We start from the raw sequence: 21407 nt of genomic DNA on the forward strand, positions 1-21407 counted from the left end.
GTACTGATTTATAATAGAGGAATATGATGGGGCAGTTTTGATGGTGGCAATATGATGGGGCAGTTTTGATGGGGACAATTTTGATGGAGCAGTTTTGATGGGGACAATTCTGATGGAGCAGTTTTGATGGTGGCAATATGATGGGGCAGTTTTGATGGGGCAGTTTTGATGGTGGCAATATAATGGGGCAGTTTTGTTGGGGCAATTCTGATGGGGCAGTTTTGATGGTGGCAATATGATGGGGCAGTTTTGATGGGGACAATTTTGATGAGGCAGTTTTGGTGGTGGCAATATGATGGGGCAGTTTTGATGGGGCAATTCTGATGGGGAAATTTTGATGGTGGCAATATGATGGGGCAGTTTTGATGGTGGCAATATGATGGGGCAGTTTTGATGGTGGCAATATGATGGGGCAGTTTTGATGGGGCAATTCCGATGGGGCAGTTTTGATGGTGTCAATATGATGGGGCAGTTTTGATGGGGCAATTCTGATGGGGCAGTTTTGATGGTGGCAATATGATGGGGACAATTTTGATGGGGCAATTCTGATGGGGCAGTTTTGATGGCAATATGATGGGGGCAGTTTTAGCAATTCAGCTATTCAGCATTCCCACGCATTTTCCCCAGGAAATGCATTTTCTAGTTCCATACGTTTTTTGGCTCTGCGTAACTTCTACATACTTTTAGCTATTAAAACCATTCAACTATTAAAATGTTCGTCTCTTTCAGCTGATGATGGGTCTTTTTCAACTTTTTTTCTACCATTTATACTTTTTAAAATATTAAGCTTCTTATCACTTTTTTTAACATTGAAGTCAATGGGAGCATGCTTCAGATTCTTAAAATCTTCTTCCGCTCCCAAAAGTTTCAGCTCCTTCATACTTTCACCTACAGACGCCAAACAAACTTTAAAATGTTCACGAAATATTCAGCTATCTGGCTATATCTTTTCAGTTTGATATCTTTTACAGTTTTTGTGAAAAAGCTTTTTGTTTAGAGGTCATTTCAGGAAATTTTAGCCATTAATCAGAGTGTACTGTGTTGCTTTTGTTGCCATGGTTACCAAAGCTTCTGTTATACACAGGGGGGGGGCAGGTGGCTGGAGCATCTCAGCTCTGATTACAGAGCCCGGGGGAGGGGACAGACACACCATGTACTGATTTATAATAGAGGAATATGATGGGGCAGTTTTGATGGGGCAATTATGATGGGGCAGTTTTGATGGTGGCAATATGATGGGGCAGTTTTGATGGGACAACTCTGATGGGGCAGTTTTGATGGTGGCAATATGATGGGGCAGTTTTGATGGTGGCAATATGATAAGGCAGTTTTGATGGTGGCAATATGATGGGGCAGTTTTGATGGGGCAATTCTGATTGGGCAGTTTTGATGGTGGCAATATGATGGGGTAATTCTGATTGGGCAGTTTTGATGGTGGCAATATGATGGGGCAGTTTTGATGGGGACAATTTTAATGGAGCAGTTTTGACGGGGGCAATATGATGGGGCAGTTTTGATGAGGATAATTTTTATGGGGCAGTTTTGATGGCAATATGATGGGAGCAGTTTTGCTGGGGGCCGTTTTAGCAATTCAGCTATTCAGCATTCCCACGCATTTTCCCCAGGAAATGTATTTTCTAGTCTACTTTCAACATTGTCCCAATGCTCGGCTGCAGAGATCAGGAAATGTCTCACTGCCTGTGATTAGCGCAGCGCAGACTTCCTGGCGGGCTCTGCATGTGGGGTGTGCAAACACACCGGAGCTCATCCTTATTGTAGAGTCACTACACCTCGAGGTTGGTTTCATTGATTGCAAAGGAGCCACAAGTGCATTAAACACCTTGGTGTAACTAAGCCCATGAAGGCTCCTTCATACCTCTCCCCCCTCCATACAAAGGCTGGAATTATCTCACATAAGGACCTATGTAAGAAATAAAGCCTCTCTATAGAGCACATTGTTCCTTCCATCCAGTACACAGAGCCCCCACTCTGCAGCCATTCCCTCAACCCTCTTCCTTAGCGCGTCATCCCGCACAGGGCGCCCGCTGACGTCAGCGCGCCTTCAGCTACGCACCGGTCACGGGGAGGAGCTGCGCATTCGGCGGAGCTGAGGGAGGGTCACGAACTCTGACCCGCCGGGAACCGGGTGCGGTAGTTTACCGAGAACACGTCCTCTGCCAGCCGTGCGGCCTACCGCAGAGGCCGGGCCTGTTTCCCGGGACGCAGGTAAGAGGCGGGCGAGCGCCTAGGGATACTACAAAGGAGGGGACAGCGGCTGTGTGCGCGCGCCACTATGTACCGGGGACCCTGGAGCAACGCGGAACCCCCCCCTTATCTCCGCACGGCCCCACTCGTGACTGCGTCCGGAGCGTCGTGCCCGAGTGACGCTTTAACCCTGTCACTGTGACCTCTGACCTCCACCCGACAGGAACAGCTTCCCGGACACGCAGCTTCCTCCCCCCTCGCGCCTATGCACGCTCTGTGTGCCCTCCCTCTGTGCGCGCGCCTTAGGCGGGAGGGGAAGCGAGCATGGCGGAGTGTGGATCTATGACAGGCTCGTGTACGGCGGCGGCACATGGCGCCTATACCTGGACAGAGCCAGGCCTTCCCTCCGCATTACACACCATATCACCGTCTGGGCTGTGTGTGTAGAGCCAGCCTTCCCCTCTCATATGTCCTGACACTGAGCTGTATGGGCCTTCCCTCCCACCTGATATTTGTATCTTTATAACCACTGATTTTTATTACACATTTGGCCTTAGATTGAGACTGCTCATACACTAGTAGGATTTCCTTGGAAAATTTCAGATCGTTCATTCAAGTTTCTAATTGTTAGTGGGGTCAATTCGACTTCTATTTTCACTGTGGTGATGTTATAAAGCCGGCCATTAGCTCTCGCTCACATTGAGCCCTGGTTCACGCTAATGCGATGCAGGAAATGCACAAGATTTGCTGCATTTCGCCCATTGTACTCCAAAGCAATCGCACAGCGGCCACACTATCTGAGGATGTTAGCCTGGGTTCACACTTGTGCGATGCGGGAACCAGCGCTATTACTACGGTTCCCGCAACGCATCTCTCCTGCAGGCAGTTCACACTGCCAACCACTGCGGGTGTCAATACATTTTTAGATGCGATCCGATTCTGCTGTGGACCAAAGAAAAGGGTCCTGTACGAGTTTGGTCCGAAATGTGATGCAAATTCAGCCATACTATCTGTATGGCTGAGATCACATTTGATTTGCACTGCAGTGTGGTGCGAATCACATCCGATCAGACATCACAGGAGTGTGAACTGACACTAAATGACAGCTCCAGATAGGTTTACAGTTGGCAGTGCGAACTCACACAGGAATCAGGTCGCATAGTTAAGAACACCCATGCGACCTGATTTCAGTGCAGGGGGAAAAAAAAGTCCCTGTACCTTTTTTTTTTTTTTTTGCGAATTTAATGCGAGTTCAGCCATATAACTGTATGGCTGAACTCGCATTGCACAGACATCGCATGCGGTCGGCCCTGCAGTGCGTGTGCGAATCACATGCAATGTCTGTGTTTGCACAAATGTGAACCTAGGCTCAATGTTATCTTAACGACACCCTGAAACAGATCGCAAAAGTGTGAGCACCCATTAAATGCGATTCAGGTGCAGGGGGAAAAAAGGGTCCTGCGCTATTTTTGGTGCAGATGCAATTTCAGCCATCACATGTGATGCGCACAGGAATGCGGTGAGATATTTTAATTTTTTTTGTGCATATTACATGCAATGTTTTTCATGCACCAGTGTGAACCTAGGCTGACTGCGGCTTTGACTTCACCTGAAATCTCCACATGCCTGACAAAGGGGTCCTGCGTGGCTCCAAAACATTGCATTTATTTCACTGCAATTGAAGATCCATTGTGTGCTGGCGAAATGTGTATTTATCTGTGATGTATCCAGCTGGTAATCGCTAAAGCACCCACTACAGAGGAGCCTATAATCCAGGAACATATGCGATGAGAATATAGATAAGACTTCATCTGAAATTGCACGATTTCAATGCCGCATGTCAGTGCGACTTGGAAGACATCTGTGCGGCTTAATGCACAGATGCTTATGCAAGTCACACCTGAAATCTCCAAAAGTAGTGCAGGAACTGCTTTATCAAATCGATGCTGCACCGCAGTGATTTGAACAGTGTGAGTGTCAGCAATAGGATGCGATTTGACCTGTCAAATCGCATGACAAGTCGCTCCAATGTGAACAGGGGCTAAGCAGTGTTCTTTCATGCAACCACAGTACATGAAAGAAAATTGCTTGATTTCCCCCCCCCCCATCAACATATTCAATGTCAATGGGAGAAAATCTATTGTATTCTGAAAGAGGAAGGTTTCTCAGCCATCGGAACACAATGATCACTGCTGGCTGCCATAGTTGGCAGCAGTGATTAAACAAAAAAAAATCGGCAAGCTGGATGTACTGATGTCGTTTGATGGATTGACATCAGTATAACCAGCCTGCCCATACATGGATCAAAATTCAGCTGGTCCCTACTGAACCGGTTGAATTTCAATCCATCTTTGGCTGGCTTAAGGGTTCATTCACATTGGTGATGTTAAAAGCAGGTGGTTGAGCCACAGTTTTACTGTCCACCTAACCACTTGCTGACAGCCCTATAACAGTTTTACTGCTACAGGGTGCCAGCTCCACGCAGGATCACAGATATTTATGGGATCCTGCACTTCCGCCTGTAGTGGGTGTGCGGGCGGGCCACTTTTGCTGTGATTATTCACAGCGGATGTTGATCTGCAGGTCCTGGGCACTCAATGTCCACTCGCAAAACACACAGAAACAGGGATCTGCCTATGTAAACAAGTCAGATCTCCTCCTTTCTGACAGGGAGGAAGGGATGGATTCTGTGTTTCTGCATAGCAGGGTATAAAATCCATCTCTTCCACTAGTAAAAGCACCTCACACAGTACACACACAACTACTGGCTAGGCACACGGTTAACCCTTTTATCACCCTAGATGTTTAAACCCTTCCCAGCCAGTGTCATTAGTACTGTGACGGTGCATATTTTTAGCACTGATCACTGTGTTTGTGTCACTGGGTTCCGCAAAGTGTTAGAATGTCCGTGGCAATATCGCAGTTCCGCTATAAGTTGCTGATCGCCGCCATTACTTTTATTAAAAAATAAAAATTCCATAAATATATACCATAGTTTGTTAATGCTCTAACGTTCAAGTAAACCAATCAATATTTGCTTATAGTGATTTTTTTTTTTCTGAAACCGTAGCAGAATACATATTGGCCCAAATTTATGAATAAATTAGATTTTTTTCAATTTTTTTTTATTGGATGTGTTTTACAGCAGAAAGTAAAAAAAAATATTGTTTTTTTTTCAAAATTGTCCATCTTTTTTTGTTAATAGCGCAAAAAATAAAAGAGGTGATCTAATACCACCAAAAGAAAGCTCTATTTGTGTGGGGAAAAAAAGACATACATTTTATTTGGTTGCATGACCACACAATTGACAGTTAAAGTAATGCAGTACCGCATCGCTAAAAATGGCCTGGTCATGAAGGGGGTAAATCAGTTGCTAAACAAAGACATGAAGCTGCTTAAGCCTGGTGTACACAATGAGAATATCGGACAAATGATCATTTGTTTGTTTTTTTTTTTTTTGCATGCTAGTCTCACATTGAAAACCAGTAGATTACTAAAATTACGACAACTTTGGAAGTGATGTAATGTGTTGTATTGTAATGTATTCTTTCATTTCCGAGCATGCGTGGTCTCATTATTTATTTTTTTTGTACAAATACCATATTACATGAAAATCATTTGTTCTGTTATTGTATGAGAATAATTTTTGTGTTTGTTCCTTTGGATATTTTAGCATGAACTGTTGTGATCGGTTATTGAAAGTTGTGAATTATTGGATGATCGTTTTGAAAGCCGTATTTTCCATCCAATTTTCTCATCCTGTGTACTAGGCATTAGGGCTGTACATGTGCCACACTGTATCAAGGGCCGGTTCACACCATAAATTGCACAAAAACATACTGTGTGTTCCTGTGCAATTCATATGTAGTGCGTGCTTCACTGCACCAAAAGTAATGCATGCACTACTTATAAAACACACAGCAACTGTATCTTATAGTACTACTGTACCATGCAATCCAGTGCAGTCAACCGTACTGCGTTTGAGGTATCGTTGAAAAATAAGTTTGCGTCTTTAAACCCTCGTTTTTTTAATGCGTTTTTTGCATGCAGTTTTCATGCATTTTGCGCCTTACGTGTTTTTTTTTTTTTTTTTTTCTCTTTAAACACATTGCATATAGCTGGTTGCTAAGGAGGGGGCCGGTGTTCTGCCGAGAAAGTTCCTCTCGGCGGATAAGGACCCCCCTCTACTGCGCAGGCGCATCGCTTGCGCAGTAGGAGCCGGCGGAAATAGCCAAAGCCAAATAGAATAGAAATCAGCTGTACACGGCGCCTGTAAGAGGGCCCCTCGCTGGCTCGCTTCGTTCGCCACGCTTCGGGCATGGACTGTGTGCAGGGAAGAATATAATGCACAATACTGGTACAAGTTTACTTTAAAATGTAATTGTAATGCCTTCTATTTCCTCCAGTTTATCAGCCTCCACCTTCTCTGGGTTCAGATGCTGATCCCAATTTTAGTTTTTTTTTTAACCTCATGTCGACGGGTGATACGAAAAAAAGCATGCTCATAGCTTCAGCCTACCTCCTCCTGTTACCTGACTCTCTTCCCCTGCATAGTCTATGACTACCAGTCCAATGTTGGCTGGCCCACAGCCCTTACTGCTCCCACTGACGAGGTGGATGCCATCCAAGATTTCAGCGTGAATCTATCCCCACTAATCGTGAAGATTGTCAGCCAATGTAAAAGCTGCTTGTGATAAATGCCTCCACTTGAAAGTGTATAAATGGAAGATTCTTTGGCCAGAGGAAGGTTACCAACCTTTGCCATCTGATCTAATGGGAAAGTTACATTTCATTATTGTATCTGGATGTCTAAGAGATCCCAGTGACATTGACTATGTTTTTCCATCAGTGGCATGTATCAGCGAGGCTTTCATGCAGCCACAACTTTGCTGTATGGATAAAGAAATAAAATTCTTTGATCACCTTGTATATTCTGCACGCTTTCACCTTGTGAGCCTTGTGGCTTTTGTGACACCACTAATTGTCCAACAAGCATTTAGGACAGAGAGGATCCATCATCGTTCCAACACCCCCGGGGTAATGCACAAGACTGGATGTCATATCACTACATACACATTGCTGAATTAAATGGTTCATGTATGACATCTAGTCTGCTCATTATGATTAGGCATCTGGACATTTTATTTTTAAGCATGTGTTGGTGCCCCAAACGACGTCATTATATGACAAAACGCACGTCGGGAGGTTGGACGTGCTGACGCCATCACGCTATCTCTGCAGTGGACGGGCGTTCGCCTGTTTTACGGTCCGGTTTTTGCTTTTAAGTCTTTCTATACTATGTAAGTGCAATATTTTTTATTTCAATAAATTGACTACTGTTACGGGTTACACTGTGTCAGTTCCTCTTAATTTTTGGGTGGCTGACCGATACTGCTGTGGCCCGAGTACTTGCAAATACTTACCTGGAGGCTAGCCATAGTTTGTCCATCTGCTGTACCTGGAACTGCTACCTTGTTGCCTTGAATCAAAGACCCTGGCTGGGTTATAACCACAAGCTTCCTTAAGCTTGCTGTCCGGTAAGCTTGCATTTTACACGGTGGAGGTGCACTAGTCCCTTGGTGCTTCTTGATGATTTTGTGGATTTACTTTTTTCCTAGGATGTCACTCATCTGATCATCTTTAATCATGCTGTTTTCACAATATTTTTATCACAGTCATCTGATTAATTTATTTATGGACTTTTTTCAATATTTAATCACTGTTTATGTCATTTTTTTTGTCAATGCCTTAATAAGCCATATATGGCGGAGCTTTAGATCAGGATTTATTTTTCATTTATTACTGTATATGGTTTTATGTTTTTTAGTGCAATTTTATTCTTTGTTGGTGTGTATCTCACTTTCTAGCTGCAGCTTATAGTTAGGAGTCGATTTGTGTTAGTGCAGTATTCCCTATTTTCCGTGTGTTGTTCTGTTCCATGTATGTCCTTGTCTGTTGGTTTCTGATGAAGCACATTAATTAGGTGACACTGTGAAGCTATAACTTAGGGCCCTTTCACACTGGGGCGGCGGTAAAGCGCCGCTATTGTAAGCGGCGCTTTACCGTCAGTATTTGGCCGCTAGCGGGGGCGGTTGTACCCCCCCGCTAGAGGCCGAGAGGGTGAAAAACCACCACAAAGTGCCTCTGCAGAGGCGCTTTGCCGGCGGTATAGCCGTGCTGTCCCATTGATTTCAATGGGCAGGAGCGGTATACACTCCGCTCCTTCACCGCTCCAAAGATGCTGCTAGCAGGACTTTTTTCCCGTCCTGCTAGCGCACCACTCCAGTCTGAAAGCCCCGGGGGCTTTCAGACTGGAGAGACAGCAGCAGCAGTTTCGGGTCGCTATTGCGCTAATAATAGCGCCTGCAAACCGCTCCAGTGTGGAAGGACCATTATAGCAGAGTGTAGCACACTGCTGGTTTTACTGTTTACAAATAAAAGAATATTTATTGATTAATCTTTACTCAAGTACTGCCCTTTGTTACCAATAGTAACTGCTATGCTATCCCAATGACTGTCATTGGGACATCCATTTTTCTGTCTACTAAACGTCTTAAGCCTAATTTAAACCTATATGTTCTTTTGGTGCTTTTTGCGGAAACGCACTACAGTTCATTTAACATGGTTTCCCATGGGACACGTTCACATCTATGCTTTTTTCAGCCGTTGTATATTTGGAAAAGGTCAAGGACTTTTTTTTCAGCGCAAATCAGTGCTTTTTTTTGCTTTTTAGGTTCAATAGACTTTAATGGAGAAGCTGCAGAAAAGCATGTACTGCGTTTTTGCTGTGATTTCTGTTTTTTAATCTGCCCAGCAACAAATTTGCCAAAAAAAGCATAAAAAATGCAAAATACAAATCGCAGCAAAAGTGTGTGTGCAAACACGCAAAAAGCACTGCAGAAACAGATCAAAAGCAAATTGCATAGATGTGAACTAAGCCTTATGTTGGCCATACACATATCGGTTTTCGGACGAGAATATTTATACGAGAAATCTTTGTACATTCTCTGAATGAAAGAATGTCCTTTGAAAATTTCACTTGCTTTTAACCACTTCAATACAGTGCACTTACACCCACTTCCTGCCCAGACCAATTTTCAGCTTTCAGCGCTCTCACAGTTTGAATGACAATTACTCAGTCATGCAACTCTGTACCCATATGAAACTTGCATCCCTTTTTTTCACACAAATATAGCTTTCTTTTGGTGGTATTTCATCACTATATTATTTTTTGTGCTATAAATAAAAATGACTGTAAATTTTGTGAAAACAATGACTTTTTATTTGTTTGTCATAAAATTTTACTAATTAGTAATTTTTCTTCATAAATTTTGGCCAAAATTTATACTGCTACATATCTTTGGTAAAAATAACCCAAATTAGTGTATATTATTTGGTCTTTGTGAAAGTTATAGAGTCTACAAACTATGGTGCCAATCACTGAAAATTGATCACATCTGATCAGGCCTTCAGTACATCAGGTGAATCTCATTTCTAGAGACACTAACAAGTCAGAAAAGTACAATTAGCCCCCAAATGACCCCTTTTTAGAACGTAGACATTCCAAGGTATTAAGTAGCATGGTGAGTTTTTTTAAGTTGTAATTTTTTCCCACAATTGTTTGCAAAATTAAGATGAAGGTTTTTTTTTTTTTTTTTTTTTTTACAAAATTGTCATATTATCAGGTTATTTCTCACACACAGCATATGCATACAACAAATTACAGGCCAAAATATATTCTGCAACTCTTCCCGAGTATGGCGATACCATATGTGTGAGACTTTTTCACAGCCCGCCACATACAAAGGCCCAACATTGAAGTAGCACCTTCAGGCGTTCTACGAGCATAAATGACACATCACATTTCTCAACCACCTATAACACTTTTAAAGGCCCTGGAGCACCACGACAATGGAATTGCCCACAAAATGACCCCATTTTGGAAAGCAAACACCCCAACGTATAATCTATGAGACATAATGAGTCTTTTGAATGCTTCATTTTTTTCCAGAAGTTTTTGGAAAATGTGGGGAAAAAAATGAAAACGCATTTTTTTTTTTTTTTTACTACGAGTACTGATACTTTTTTTTTTTTTAGTACTCGCCGATACCTACCGATACCTACTGTTTTTCACTTCAGCTGTCAGTAATGGTACAAAGCATTGAAAAGTTATTTACAAATGAAATAGATTTTTTTTTTTATTTTGCGCTTTTTCAATGTGAAATGTGTAAATATATATATATATATATATATATATATATATATATATATATATATATATATATATATATATATATATATATATATATATATGTGTGTGTGTGAAAATATTCACTAACAAAGCAAACAAACAAAAGTTTTAATTGTTTATCATTTATAAAATAGACGTGAACAAAAGAAAAAAAAAAAAAGCAGGAAAATAATTAAATGGAGGAGAATAGGGAGTTAATTAAGGCTGATTAGAGTAAATTAAGGGTTTATAAGGGGTTAAACAGAGGAACATTTGTTCATCCCTTTGATCTGCAGATGAAGAAACAGAAAGATTCAAAAATAAACAATGGGGGTTATTTACGAAAGGCAAATCCACTTTGCACTACAAGTGCAAAGTGCACTTGAAATTGCACTTGGAAGTGCAGTCGCTGTAGATCCGAGGGGGACATGCAAGGAAGATTAAAAACAGCATTTTAGCTTGCACATGATTGGATAATAAAATCATCAGCGCCTCCCCTTATTTCAGATCTACCCCTCAGATTTACAGCGACTGCACTTCCAAGTGCCTTTTGCACTTGTAGTGCAAAGTGGATTTGCCTTTCCTAAATAACCCCCAATGTTTCTTTTTATTTTAGTGTTTCAGCGGCTGAGCAATGTTGTCAATAAACATTGTCGGCTGCTTTTTTTTTTTTTGACAGCTCCCATTACCGGACTTCTTTAACACTTCAGCTGTCAACAGGGGAGACCACTGACAGCTCAAAGAACCGAGTCTGAAAGTATCGGTTTCAGGTATCGGTACATTTGCACGAGTACCGATACTTGTGCAAGTGCTCGGTATCAGTACCGATACTAGTAGCGGTGCAACCCTATTTCTAACACATAGCATGTATATGGCAAAAATTACAGCCCAAAATACATTCTGCTACTCTTCCCGAGTATGGCGATACCACACATGTGAGACTTTTACACAGCCTGGCCACATACAGAGGCCCAACATTGAAGTAGTACCCTCAGGCTTTCTCGGAGCATAAATTACACATCTCATTTCATTCCTACCTATCACAGTTTTGAAGGTCCTTGAGCACCAGCCCAGTGCAATTACCCACAAAATGACCCCATTTTGGAAAGCAAACACCCCAACGTATATTCTTTGAGGCATGGGCTGCAAATAGGTACTCGTGTACTCTGATGGACTGGAGACAGGTACTCAGGTAACTTGTTGAGCTGCAGACAGGTACTCGGGTACTCTGATGGGCTGGTGACAGGTACTCGGGTACTCTGATAGCCTGGTGACAGGTACTCGGTTACTCTGATGGGCTACAGATAGGTACTCGGGTACTTTGATGGGCTGGTGACTGGTATTCGGGTACTCTGAAGGGTGGTGGCAGGTACTCGGTACTCATATGGACTGTGACAGGTACTCGGGTACTCATATGGACTGTGGCAGGTACTCATATGGACTGTGACAGGTACTCGGGTACACAGATGAACTGTGACAGGTACTCAGGGACTCTGATGAACTGTGACAGGTACTTGGGGACTCTGGTGAACTGTGCCAGGTACTCGGGTACTCTGATGGACTGTGACAGGTACTCGGGTACTCTGATGGACTGTGACAGGTACTCGGGTACTCTGATGGACTGTGACAGGTACTCGGGTACTCTGATGGACTGTGACAGGTACTCGGGTACTCTGATGGACTGTGACAGGTACTCGGGTACTCTGATGGACTGTGACAGGTACTCGGGTACTCTGATGGACTGTGACAGGTACTCGGATACTCTGATGGACTGTGACAGGTACTGGGGTACTCTGATGGACAGTGACAGGTACTGGGGTACTCTGATGGACAGTGACAGGTACTGGGGTACTCTGATGGACTGTGACAGGTACTGGGGTACTCTGATGGACTGTGACAGGTACTGGGGTACTCTGATGGACTGTGACAGGTACTGGGGTACTCTGATGGACTGTGACAGGTACTGGGGTACTCTGATGGACTGTGACAGGTACTGGGGTACTCTGATGGACTGTGACAGGTACTGGGGTACTCTGATGGACTGTGACAGGTACTGGGGTACTCTGATGGACTGTGACAGGTACTGGGGTACTCTGATGGACTGTGACAGGTACTGGGGTACTCTGATGGACTGTGACAGGTACTGGGGTACTCTGATGGACTGTGACAGGTACTGGGGTACTCTGATGGACTGTGACAGGTACTGGGGTACTCTGATGGACTGTGACAGGTACTCGGGTACTCTGATGGACTGTGGCAGGTACTCGGGTACTCTGATGGACTGTGGCAGGTACTCGGGTACTCAGATGAACAGAGATCACTGTTCCTGAATACTAGGAACAGACAATCCTCAATGTCCTCCCCTGTCGGAACAGGAATCTACCTTGTTTACATAGGCAGATCCCTGTTCTCCCTGTCTGTGAAGCGTTTTCATGGGTGGCCGACAGACATCGAGTCCACGGGACCTGTGCGCGCGTTCCCCTGGCGTGCAGCGCGCATGCACCCACACTATCTATAGGTACGTTGTTTCGCGCAATAGAGCCGCCCTGCCGCAGTATATATGCAGTGGGCGGTCTTTAACTAAAATATACACCACACTTTTTTTAAGATGTATTATCCAATTAATCAAAACAATAATCGACCAACTAATAGATTATGAAAATAATTGTTAGTTACGGAGGGGTGTATATAGTGGAGGGGTGTATATAGTGGAGGGGTGTATATAGAGAAGGGTGTATATAGCAGAGGGGTGTATATATATGTATATGTAATATATATATATATATAATTAGGGTTGTCCCGATACCACTTTTTCAGGACCGAGTACAAGTACCGATACTTTTTTTCAAGTACTCGCCGATACCGAATACCGATACTTTTTTTTTATGACACGTGACAGTGTTTTTTTTAATTTTTTTTTTAACAGTGCTTTTTTTTTTGGGGGGGGGGGGGGGGGGTGAACGGTGTATGTGTGTGTGTTTTGTTTTTTAAATTTACAATTTTTATTTTTTACAATAATTTTTTTTTTATTCTTTATTGCAATATGTGTTTTTTTTTTTTGTTTTTGTTTTTTTTTAATCAGCCCTGTTGGGGGGCTTTGGTGAGATATCAGGGGTCTTAACAGACCTCTGATATCTCCCCCTTGAGACAGAGAAAGAGACAGAGGATAGAGATTCCCCAGTCCCTTTCTCTGCAGCCTCAGCTGCACTGAGAATGAATGGAGAGAAGACAGCGGCTCCTCTCCATTCATAAACTGACACATAGTAATCACAAGAGATTACAATGTTTCAGTTATGTGAATGGACAGAGTCAGCTGACTCTGTCTATTCACAAAGGACGGAGGAGGAGGACGGCGGAACGGAGGGGGAGAACGGAGGGGGACAGGGAAGTAGGGGGGAACGGAGGGGACAGCGGAGAGGCACAGGGAAGGAAAGAGGAACGGAGGGGGACAGTGGAGAGGCACAGGGAAGGAAAGAGGAACGGAGGGGGACAGCGGAGAGGCACAGAGGAGGAAAGAGGAACGGAGGGGGACAGCGGAGAGGCACAGAGGAGGAAAGAGGAACGGAGGGGACAGCGGAGGGGGACAGAAAAGGAGAGAAGAACGGAGGGGGACAGCGGAGAGGCACAGAGGAAAGGAGGGGGCATGGAGGATAATGCAGTGACAGTCATCGGTGAGCGATCACCGCTGTGTCACTAAAGCAGCTGAAAGCCGCTGGGGGAGAAGCTTGTATCTCCCCCATGTGCCGATCACAGCTGACTTTTAGGTATCGGGGAAGCATCGGGAGCATTTGCCCGAGTACAAGTACTTGGGCAAATGCTCGGTATCGGTACCGATACTAGTATCGGTATCGGGACAACCCTATATATAATATATATATGTTATGTCATGCAGGGTCTGCTCCCTCTTCCTGCTCTCAGTGCTCCCAGTATCTCTGTGTAGAGTAGTTGTGTGAGGTGGGCGGTCAGTGGGTTGGTAGATGTCAGTGTGCGTTGCTCTCCTCCAGTGCTGAGTATGGCAGAGGTGGGTTTGCAGTGATCTGTATGGCGGAGACTTTTCAGTAAGTTGTACAGTGGTAGAGAGGAGAAGAGGACATGGCTCAGCAGCAGTCGCAGTCGGCGCCCAGCTCGGACACCCTTGCGGTCTTGGAGGGGGGCAGCGGACACGGCGGCGGCAGTAATCCGTACCTGGACGAGGATCTGTTGAAGACTTTGCAGCAGAACCTGTTGCAGCATGACAAATCCCAGACCCCGAGGAAGCCTTCCACTGCCTCCATCCTGCTCTCCCCCGGGAACTCTCCCCGACTCCTCTGCAGGATGCTCATGAACTGCTCTTCGCTCCAGCTTCTCCAGAAAAGCCGGGCCATTGCTTCTCCTCCAGGCTGACCAGGAAGTGGGTCCTTAGACTCCCGTTCAATCAGGTCTCAGAGACCAGCTTCCTGATTGGCCTGGAGGAGAAGCAGGAAGACAATAGCGAATATTAATTCGCTATTGTCACACAAGTGGGTGGGTTTGAGGTGCAGTGCTCTGCGCCCCGAGCCCACCCTTTTTTGAAGTCAATTAGAGCCTCAGGCTCTAATCATGTGCATCAAAAAAAATAAATAAAAATAACCCCCATTGAAATCCATGCGTCCGGCACCCCACATGTAGATTAGGGTGGAGGTGCCCCTAATGGAGCTGCTGTCACTGGCTGCTGATCTCTGATGGTGAGGTCAGTTATGTACCTCCGTCATCCAGCTATCCCTTCAGTGTCTCTGCATCCCCCCCCCCCCCCAAATCTCTCCCCTCTTCTTTCCTCTCCTCTCATGCCTGTGTAATTCTATTCCCTGCAGCTGCTCTAGTGCTTGTAAAGTAAAGCAACATGTATTACTTTGATCCTTTTTGTTTTAGGTCCCTGTTCAGTACAGTGTGTGTGTTTTCCTAAAATTATAATGCTAAATACCTTCTTTCCAGAGCACTGCTGTGCAGACACGTGACCTCCCTCTGCTAGCTTGCATTCATCGTAGGGGAATCTTCGCCCCTCCCACTGTGCTCTCTTACTCGGGAAGGGGAGCAGAGGGAGGTCACATAACAGGACAGCGGGGCTCCGCAAAGAAGGTATTTAGCATTATAATTTTAGGAAAACGCACACACTGTACTAAACAGGGACCTAAAACAGAGAAAATCAAATTAATTAATACATGCGATTTTACAACCACTTTAATTCCTTTTGATTAATTACACCTGAGAAGTGTGTGTGTGTTACACACGTTATGTGTACTGCAATGATGTTTTCTGCAAGTGTGTAATGCGTCCAATATCTTGAACTAGTTCATTGGCTCCTATCTAAATTAGCCCTAGTGTGCATGTGCAAGTATGTATGTGAGATGGGGACCTCAGATCATAATTATGCATGAATTGTTGTTAACAGCTCTCGAAAGCTGTGCACTAACGATCAGATTATCGTACAATTGCTTTGAAGCGGTATTTTGTGTATGATTTTCTGATCATTTGTATGGGCCTTTAGATTGTTTTGATCTGTGTAGTAGCGCACATAAAAAGCAATGATGTGAACCCGCCCTAATAGCCGGCATAAAAATTTAAAGGAAGCGCAGAAATTGCATACTCTTCACTATTTGCAGATGCATAATCAGATGTAATAAAATGGAACTGTGTTTTGATTTCTGTTAAATACCTTTGAAATATCAGGAAGTAATAGATGTTCTTTTGATTCCTTTTATTATAATAGGCGTCAGTTAGACCAAAAACTGGACTCCTTAAACACCATCCTTCCTCCCAAGGGTACCATTCTAAAGACCGGTCATGGCATCTATAGAAGAAATAGCCCACCAGATTATTGAACAGCAAATGGGAGAGGTAAGTTAAAAGCTACAGTACTGTACAAAGTTAACCACTTGAGTCCACAGGCCTTTAACTCTCTAAGCCTTGAGTCCCAGAGCATTTTTTATTGACAATATCTCCATTCAGCATGTTGTGCCAAGTTGGAGATCATCTGCCCACTTCTCCACCTCAGCCAATTCATAGAATACAAGGTTCACTGTTATTGGCTGAGCACTTAGCCCTACTCCAGTTTTGTTCTGGGATTGGGACGGTGCCGGAACACAGTGATGTATACTGTACTGTATGTAGCTGAAGCTACATACAGTTTATACAGCACTTTAAGCTGCTGCATCTCTTAGTTAAGTTAATGGTTTGCTTGGAATATAAACAAAAAAGTCAGTGCTACTACCCATACATCACATAGAAAGCCGAGATCCCAGGTGCTCGATCCACAGTCGCTGGCTGAGTAGGGAAATGAGGAAAAGATGATCCGCACTCTGGTGATTGCTCTTGAGAAGTATAATATTTATTGACAGGCCACAGTGACCAAACGCAAATTAGAACAGTTGACGCGTTTCAGCCTATAAGGCTTTAGTCATGGTTTGCTTGGACCAGCTTTGCTAAAAGAAATATTTAAGCTTCACTAACAGCTGGAGATCAGTTTTAAGTGTGCCTAAAGAGCTACAAGGCCACCTTTGATCTAATAAGTATGGCTACCTTGCTTAAAATGTGGAGTATTTAGTATTGAAGGAGGTTACCTTTCCTTGATAATGGGATAATATACAGCATATTAGAGTAGGGCAATACATTGGAATATATTTCAGATGATTCAGTGGAATGCCAAGCAGCGATGATCGTTTTCTTAAATGTTATAAATACAAACAATTGTTTAGTACACAGTTATTTGTTTTACTGTTAAATTGGACGTTTATTGTGCCCCAAAATAGGCAAAGGAGAAATGACTAGTCACCAGAATTTCTTGTAGACTTTCAGCAGCTGATTGTTTTTCTCATTACTGACCCTTTTTTTCCCTGCAATCATATCTATTTAAAAAATATTTTGGAAAGATATACATTTAAATGACTGTTTTTTGCAGTTGCACCCTTCACTGAGCAAAGCTTTTATAATTGCATCTCAATTGTAATTGCTCTTAACTAATATAAAAGAACTAAAATGGAGCCTGTTTTGTGAAGCACTATGGTGTGCATTTATCATTGTTTTTACAGCAAGACATTTGTAAATAAACACAATATTATTGCAGTGTCTCACACACAAGCTTAAAGTGGAAGTCCAGGCTTTTTCTAATGATTCATATACCAGCTCCCAACCCCATTCTAACTCCTATCCTAACTGCCATGTGAAAGGAAGATGTGTATACTTACCTATTCTGAGAGTGGTCCAGTCACTTGATCAGTTCATGGCGGCTGGTGTCAGGGGAGAGAAGGGAAGTTGACAATGGATGCCCCATAGCAAGCCTGTGGATGACATTGCTGCACAGGCATTTCATAATTTGTCGGTGCTCTTACCTCTCCCTTGAAGCCGGCCGCTGGGGAGATCACTTGACCTGACCAGAGCACCCTCAGAAAAGATAAGAATACACATCTTCCTTTCACAGGGTTGTTATAATGGGGGTGGGAGCAGATTAAATTATAGTTAGGACATTAGGGCCACTTTAATTCACGGCATTTGTTTTATAGCAAGTGTGTTTTATTTTATGTCCTATTTAACTGAAACAAGTAAAATAACCCTACTTATCACAAATCTGCACAAATAAAATAATTTGTGCCTGTATTAAAAGGAAACCTGTCATGAAACGCATAGAGGCAACCAATGCTGACCTCCATCAAAATGCTACATGCTGATACTCCGGCTTCAGTACCCCCTGAGACACTGTCCAGAAACAAAACAAGCATGCATATCAAAAATGTTGGCTTCTAGTTGTTGCATACAGGTAAATAACTCAGAAAGTAACAACGGTTAGCAGTCGCTTTCCTATTTTTCTCTGTGGTATGTAGGGTTGCACCGATACCACTTTTTTGACACCGAGTACGAGTACCGATACTTTTTTTTTTTTAAGTACTCGCCAATAACGATTACCGATGCCTATCACCTAGAAAGAGTAGGTAAAGGGGTGGTTTGGGGGGAGTTGGGTGAGGCTGGGGTGAAGTTGTGCTAGATGAGAAAAAAAGAAGGGCTGATAAAGTGGGGAGGGGAGTCACAATCCTGGCTACTGCTCTCTAGTTAGATAAAACAAAACAAAATGTATGCACTGCCACGTAAATAAACATGATTGAAAACATTCAGCTGGTGCGAACACCCTGTGTATGTTCCCCACCAAAAATAAGTTTAAATCAATGTACTGCGCTGCTGTGTCAAATTCTAAATATATAGTTTTAATAACATAAAACAAAAATTACTGGCAAAGAAAAGTGAATTTCGATGCCTAAACATATCTTGGTGTGTTAATATTCTGAAAATTAGCATATATAGTTTCCATGCATAAACAAAATATCATACATAATACATATTGTTCGATTTCCAACTTCCCACTGGTTGGTGAAACCAAAACTCCAGTGCAAACAGTCCTATTTGCTGCAATTACATGGACACTATAGATGCTAATTTTCAGATTATAACATGCCAAGATATATTTAGGCATTGATATTAGACTTCACTTTTCTATGTCAGTTTCATGTATTTAACACTATATAGATAATTTAGTATTTGACACATGGGGGGGATCTAATCACACACTGACCTGCTGCAGTGGTGCTGACCGTATGTCTTTGCCTCTGCTTGGGGGAGAGGGGGCTCCACCAGGCTGAGTACGGACACACAGGGCACGGTGAGAAATCTCGATGTGTGCAGAGCCGTGCAGCTGACAAAGAAAGGACAGATCTGTGCGGAGGTCACACAGAACTCACTCCTGACAGAAATAGCGGAACAGAGCAGAGCTAATTGTGAGAGCTGCACCCGTCAAAAGGGGGAGGATGGGGGGAGCTGGGCTTGCTCACCTCTAATGCAGGAAGTTTCCACAGACCTGCGGTCCCGAGCCTGGTAATAGCTGGCAAGAGGGGAGGAGGGAGGCGGGGAGGGAAATCCTGAGGACACGTGATTGGTTGTTAAGGACTTGGCGGCCCCGTTCCTTAACAACCAATAATTGCCAGCATTTTTTTATTTACTTTTCAGCTGTTAGCAGGGAATTCCTGCTGACAGCTGAAAGTACCGAGCCCGAACGTATCGGTTTTGGGTATCGGGGCATTTGCATGAGTACCGATACTCGTGCAAATGCTTAGTATCGGCACCGATACCAGTATCTGTATCGTTGCAACCCTAGTGGTATGGTCTGTCTCACATTGTCGATAAGATACAGTCTCTGGAAGATCGTTGTACCAGTACTTGAAGACATTAACGTGTGTCCTAAAGGATTTTGTTCCCCCTAAAATAAAAGACATGTTATACTGAGCTGCCCTATACCTGCTATTCTTCCCCCCACCGGCCCTCTTTGCTCCTCCCCTGCTGCGTGTGCCCCCATAGTAAGGGACACACATGTGGTTGTACATCGGAGTCGGGCTGTGTGCATCCATAAGAGACACATAGCATGGCCACGCCCCCTGCTCTCTCCTCACAGGATTTATTTGACAACAGGAGGAACTGATTGCTCTCGCTGCTGCCTCTGTGTCCTGTGAGACCAGGAAGAGGAAGCAGTGCTGCTGCAACTGGGAACAGCGCTGGATCTAGAGAGGACTCGGGTAAGTGTTTTGGGGGAGAAGAAGGGTGATACAAATACTGGGACATTTTTTTTATCTTAAAGCAGGGAATGCATTAAGGTAAAAAAATGTTTTGGTTTTAGAACCACTTTAAGGTTAAACTTGTCATTAACCTTGGAAATGCAAACTGATCATATGACAATCTTATAAGCATAGGGCTCCTTTAGTTTTTGTGTTGATTCTGTTTAATTAAAATAAACTATTTTTAAAATGTGGGTACAGCATGAATGTTAATATACACAAAATTGGTTGTACTTTCAGCTTTCTCGCACTCAGACAGAAGTGACACATACAGCACTGATGGATGGAAGTACCCAGAGAATACAGCTTATTCCCTCAGATTCCAGCGTTACCTTACCTCAGCGAATACAGGTGTGTCTAAAGAACACTTTACATACAATATCACTTTTTTAGGCAGGGGTAGCCTTCAGACACCTTTTGCAGGTGTTAGATGCAGAGATGGCCCCTTATAAGCTGACCATAAGACCGTTCATATAACAAAACACCACACTTAACAAGTTACTCTGAATAAATGTATAATTTCAAGAGTAAAAAGTTTATTTTTATTTTCCACACAATACTATCAATAAATGAATCGCGCATATGTGTTTGCACAATTCCCCGCACAACTTATTCTCTCGTTTACAATATGTGAGTGCCCATTTGTGCACAAATGTGCATGATTGCGTGAATGAGAGGCGTAAATTACTGACCAAAAAGGCAGATTTCTTTTTTTTACTGTAGAATACACGGTGCTTGTTTACACCCCCATGTGCATAGGCACTTTACAATTAATAGGCTATATTTTAGCTCAGTAATAACATTAGCTGTACTGAGCCTTATCAAGCTGTAGTGTGCAAGAGGCCTTAGAAAGTGCAGATCATGTTAAAGTTTTTCTCTTTCTGGTTAGCACCGGGAGTGGATTATTGGCATACAGCCAAGATAGCTGATTGGAGGAAAGGCAGGCACCCCCTCTCCTCATAGGCAAAGGAAGAAAGGAATGTGCAGAGCTCTGCTCTTAGACAGCAAGCTGACTGCTAATCTATTGATAGCAACCTCCCCCAGCACACACTTCTGTCTCCTGTCTGGGAGAACTTGTAAGAAGTTATCAGGCTGATAACAAGGCTACGGAGCAAGAGACAGCTACGGGACACAGTGCTTTGGAGAGAGATAAGAAAACACTGCATATATATACAGCTCAAATTTCATGAATCGTGTTTACATCTACTTTAACTGGACAAACTGAAACTAGAAGCTAATTGGTTGTCATGCCACCAGCTGCTCCAGATTCTGTTTTCTCCAGTTTTAGTAATTGTAGTATTTCCATTGTACATAGTACAAACTTTTAGGGCAACGAGGTGACTTTCAAGGAAGAAGGGGAGGTA

General features: G+C 43.4%; 1 protein-coding gene across 4 annotated transcripts in view; it reads left to right on the forward strand.

Annotated features, from left to right (window-relative positions):
* Nucleotides 1-2026: 2026 nt before the first annotated feature.
* Nucleotides 2027-21407, forward strand: part of NR2C1 (nuclear receptor subfamily 2 group C member 1) — a 72793-nt gene continuing 53412 nt past the window's right edge. For 2 of the 4 annotated variants that reach the window (XM_073620166.1, XM_073620169.1), the window contains exons 1-3: nucleotides 2027-2226; nucleotides 16161-16288; nucleotides 20284-20394. In XM_073620166.1, coding sequence (XP_073476267.1) covers nucleotides 16235-16288; nucleotides 20284-20394 — 165 coding nt within the window. In that variant the 5' untranslated portion in view covers nucleotides 2027-2226; nucleotides 16161-16234. Of the gene's footprint in view, nucleotides 2227-2467; nucleotides 2691-10302; nucleotides 10357-16160; nucleotides 16289-20283; nucleotides 20395-21407 lie in introns of those variants that run through there. The other 2 variants (XM_073620167.1, XM_073620168.1) reach the window with 2 other exon arrangements.

The sequence above is a fragment of the Aquarana catesbeiana genome, linkage group LG03, assembly GCF_042186555.1.
Source record: "Aquarana catesbeiana isolate 2022-GZ linkage group LG03, ASM4218655v1, whole genome shotgun sequence".
NCBI lineage: Eukaryota > Metazoa > Chordata > Amphibia > Anura > Ranidae > Aquarana > Aquarana catesbeiana.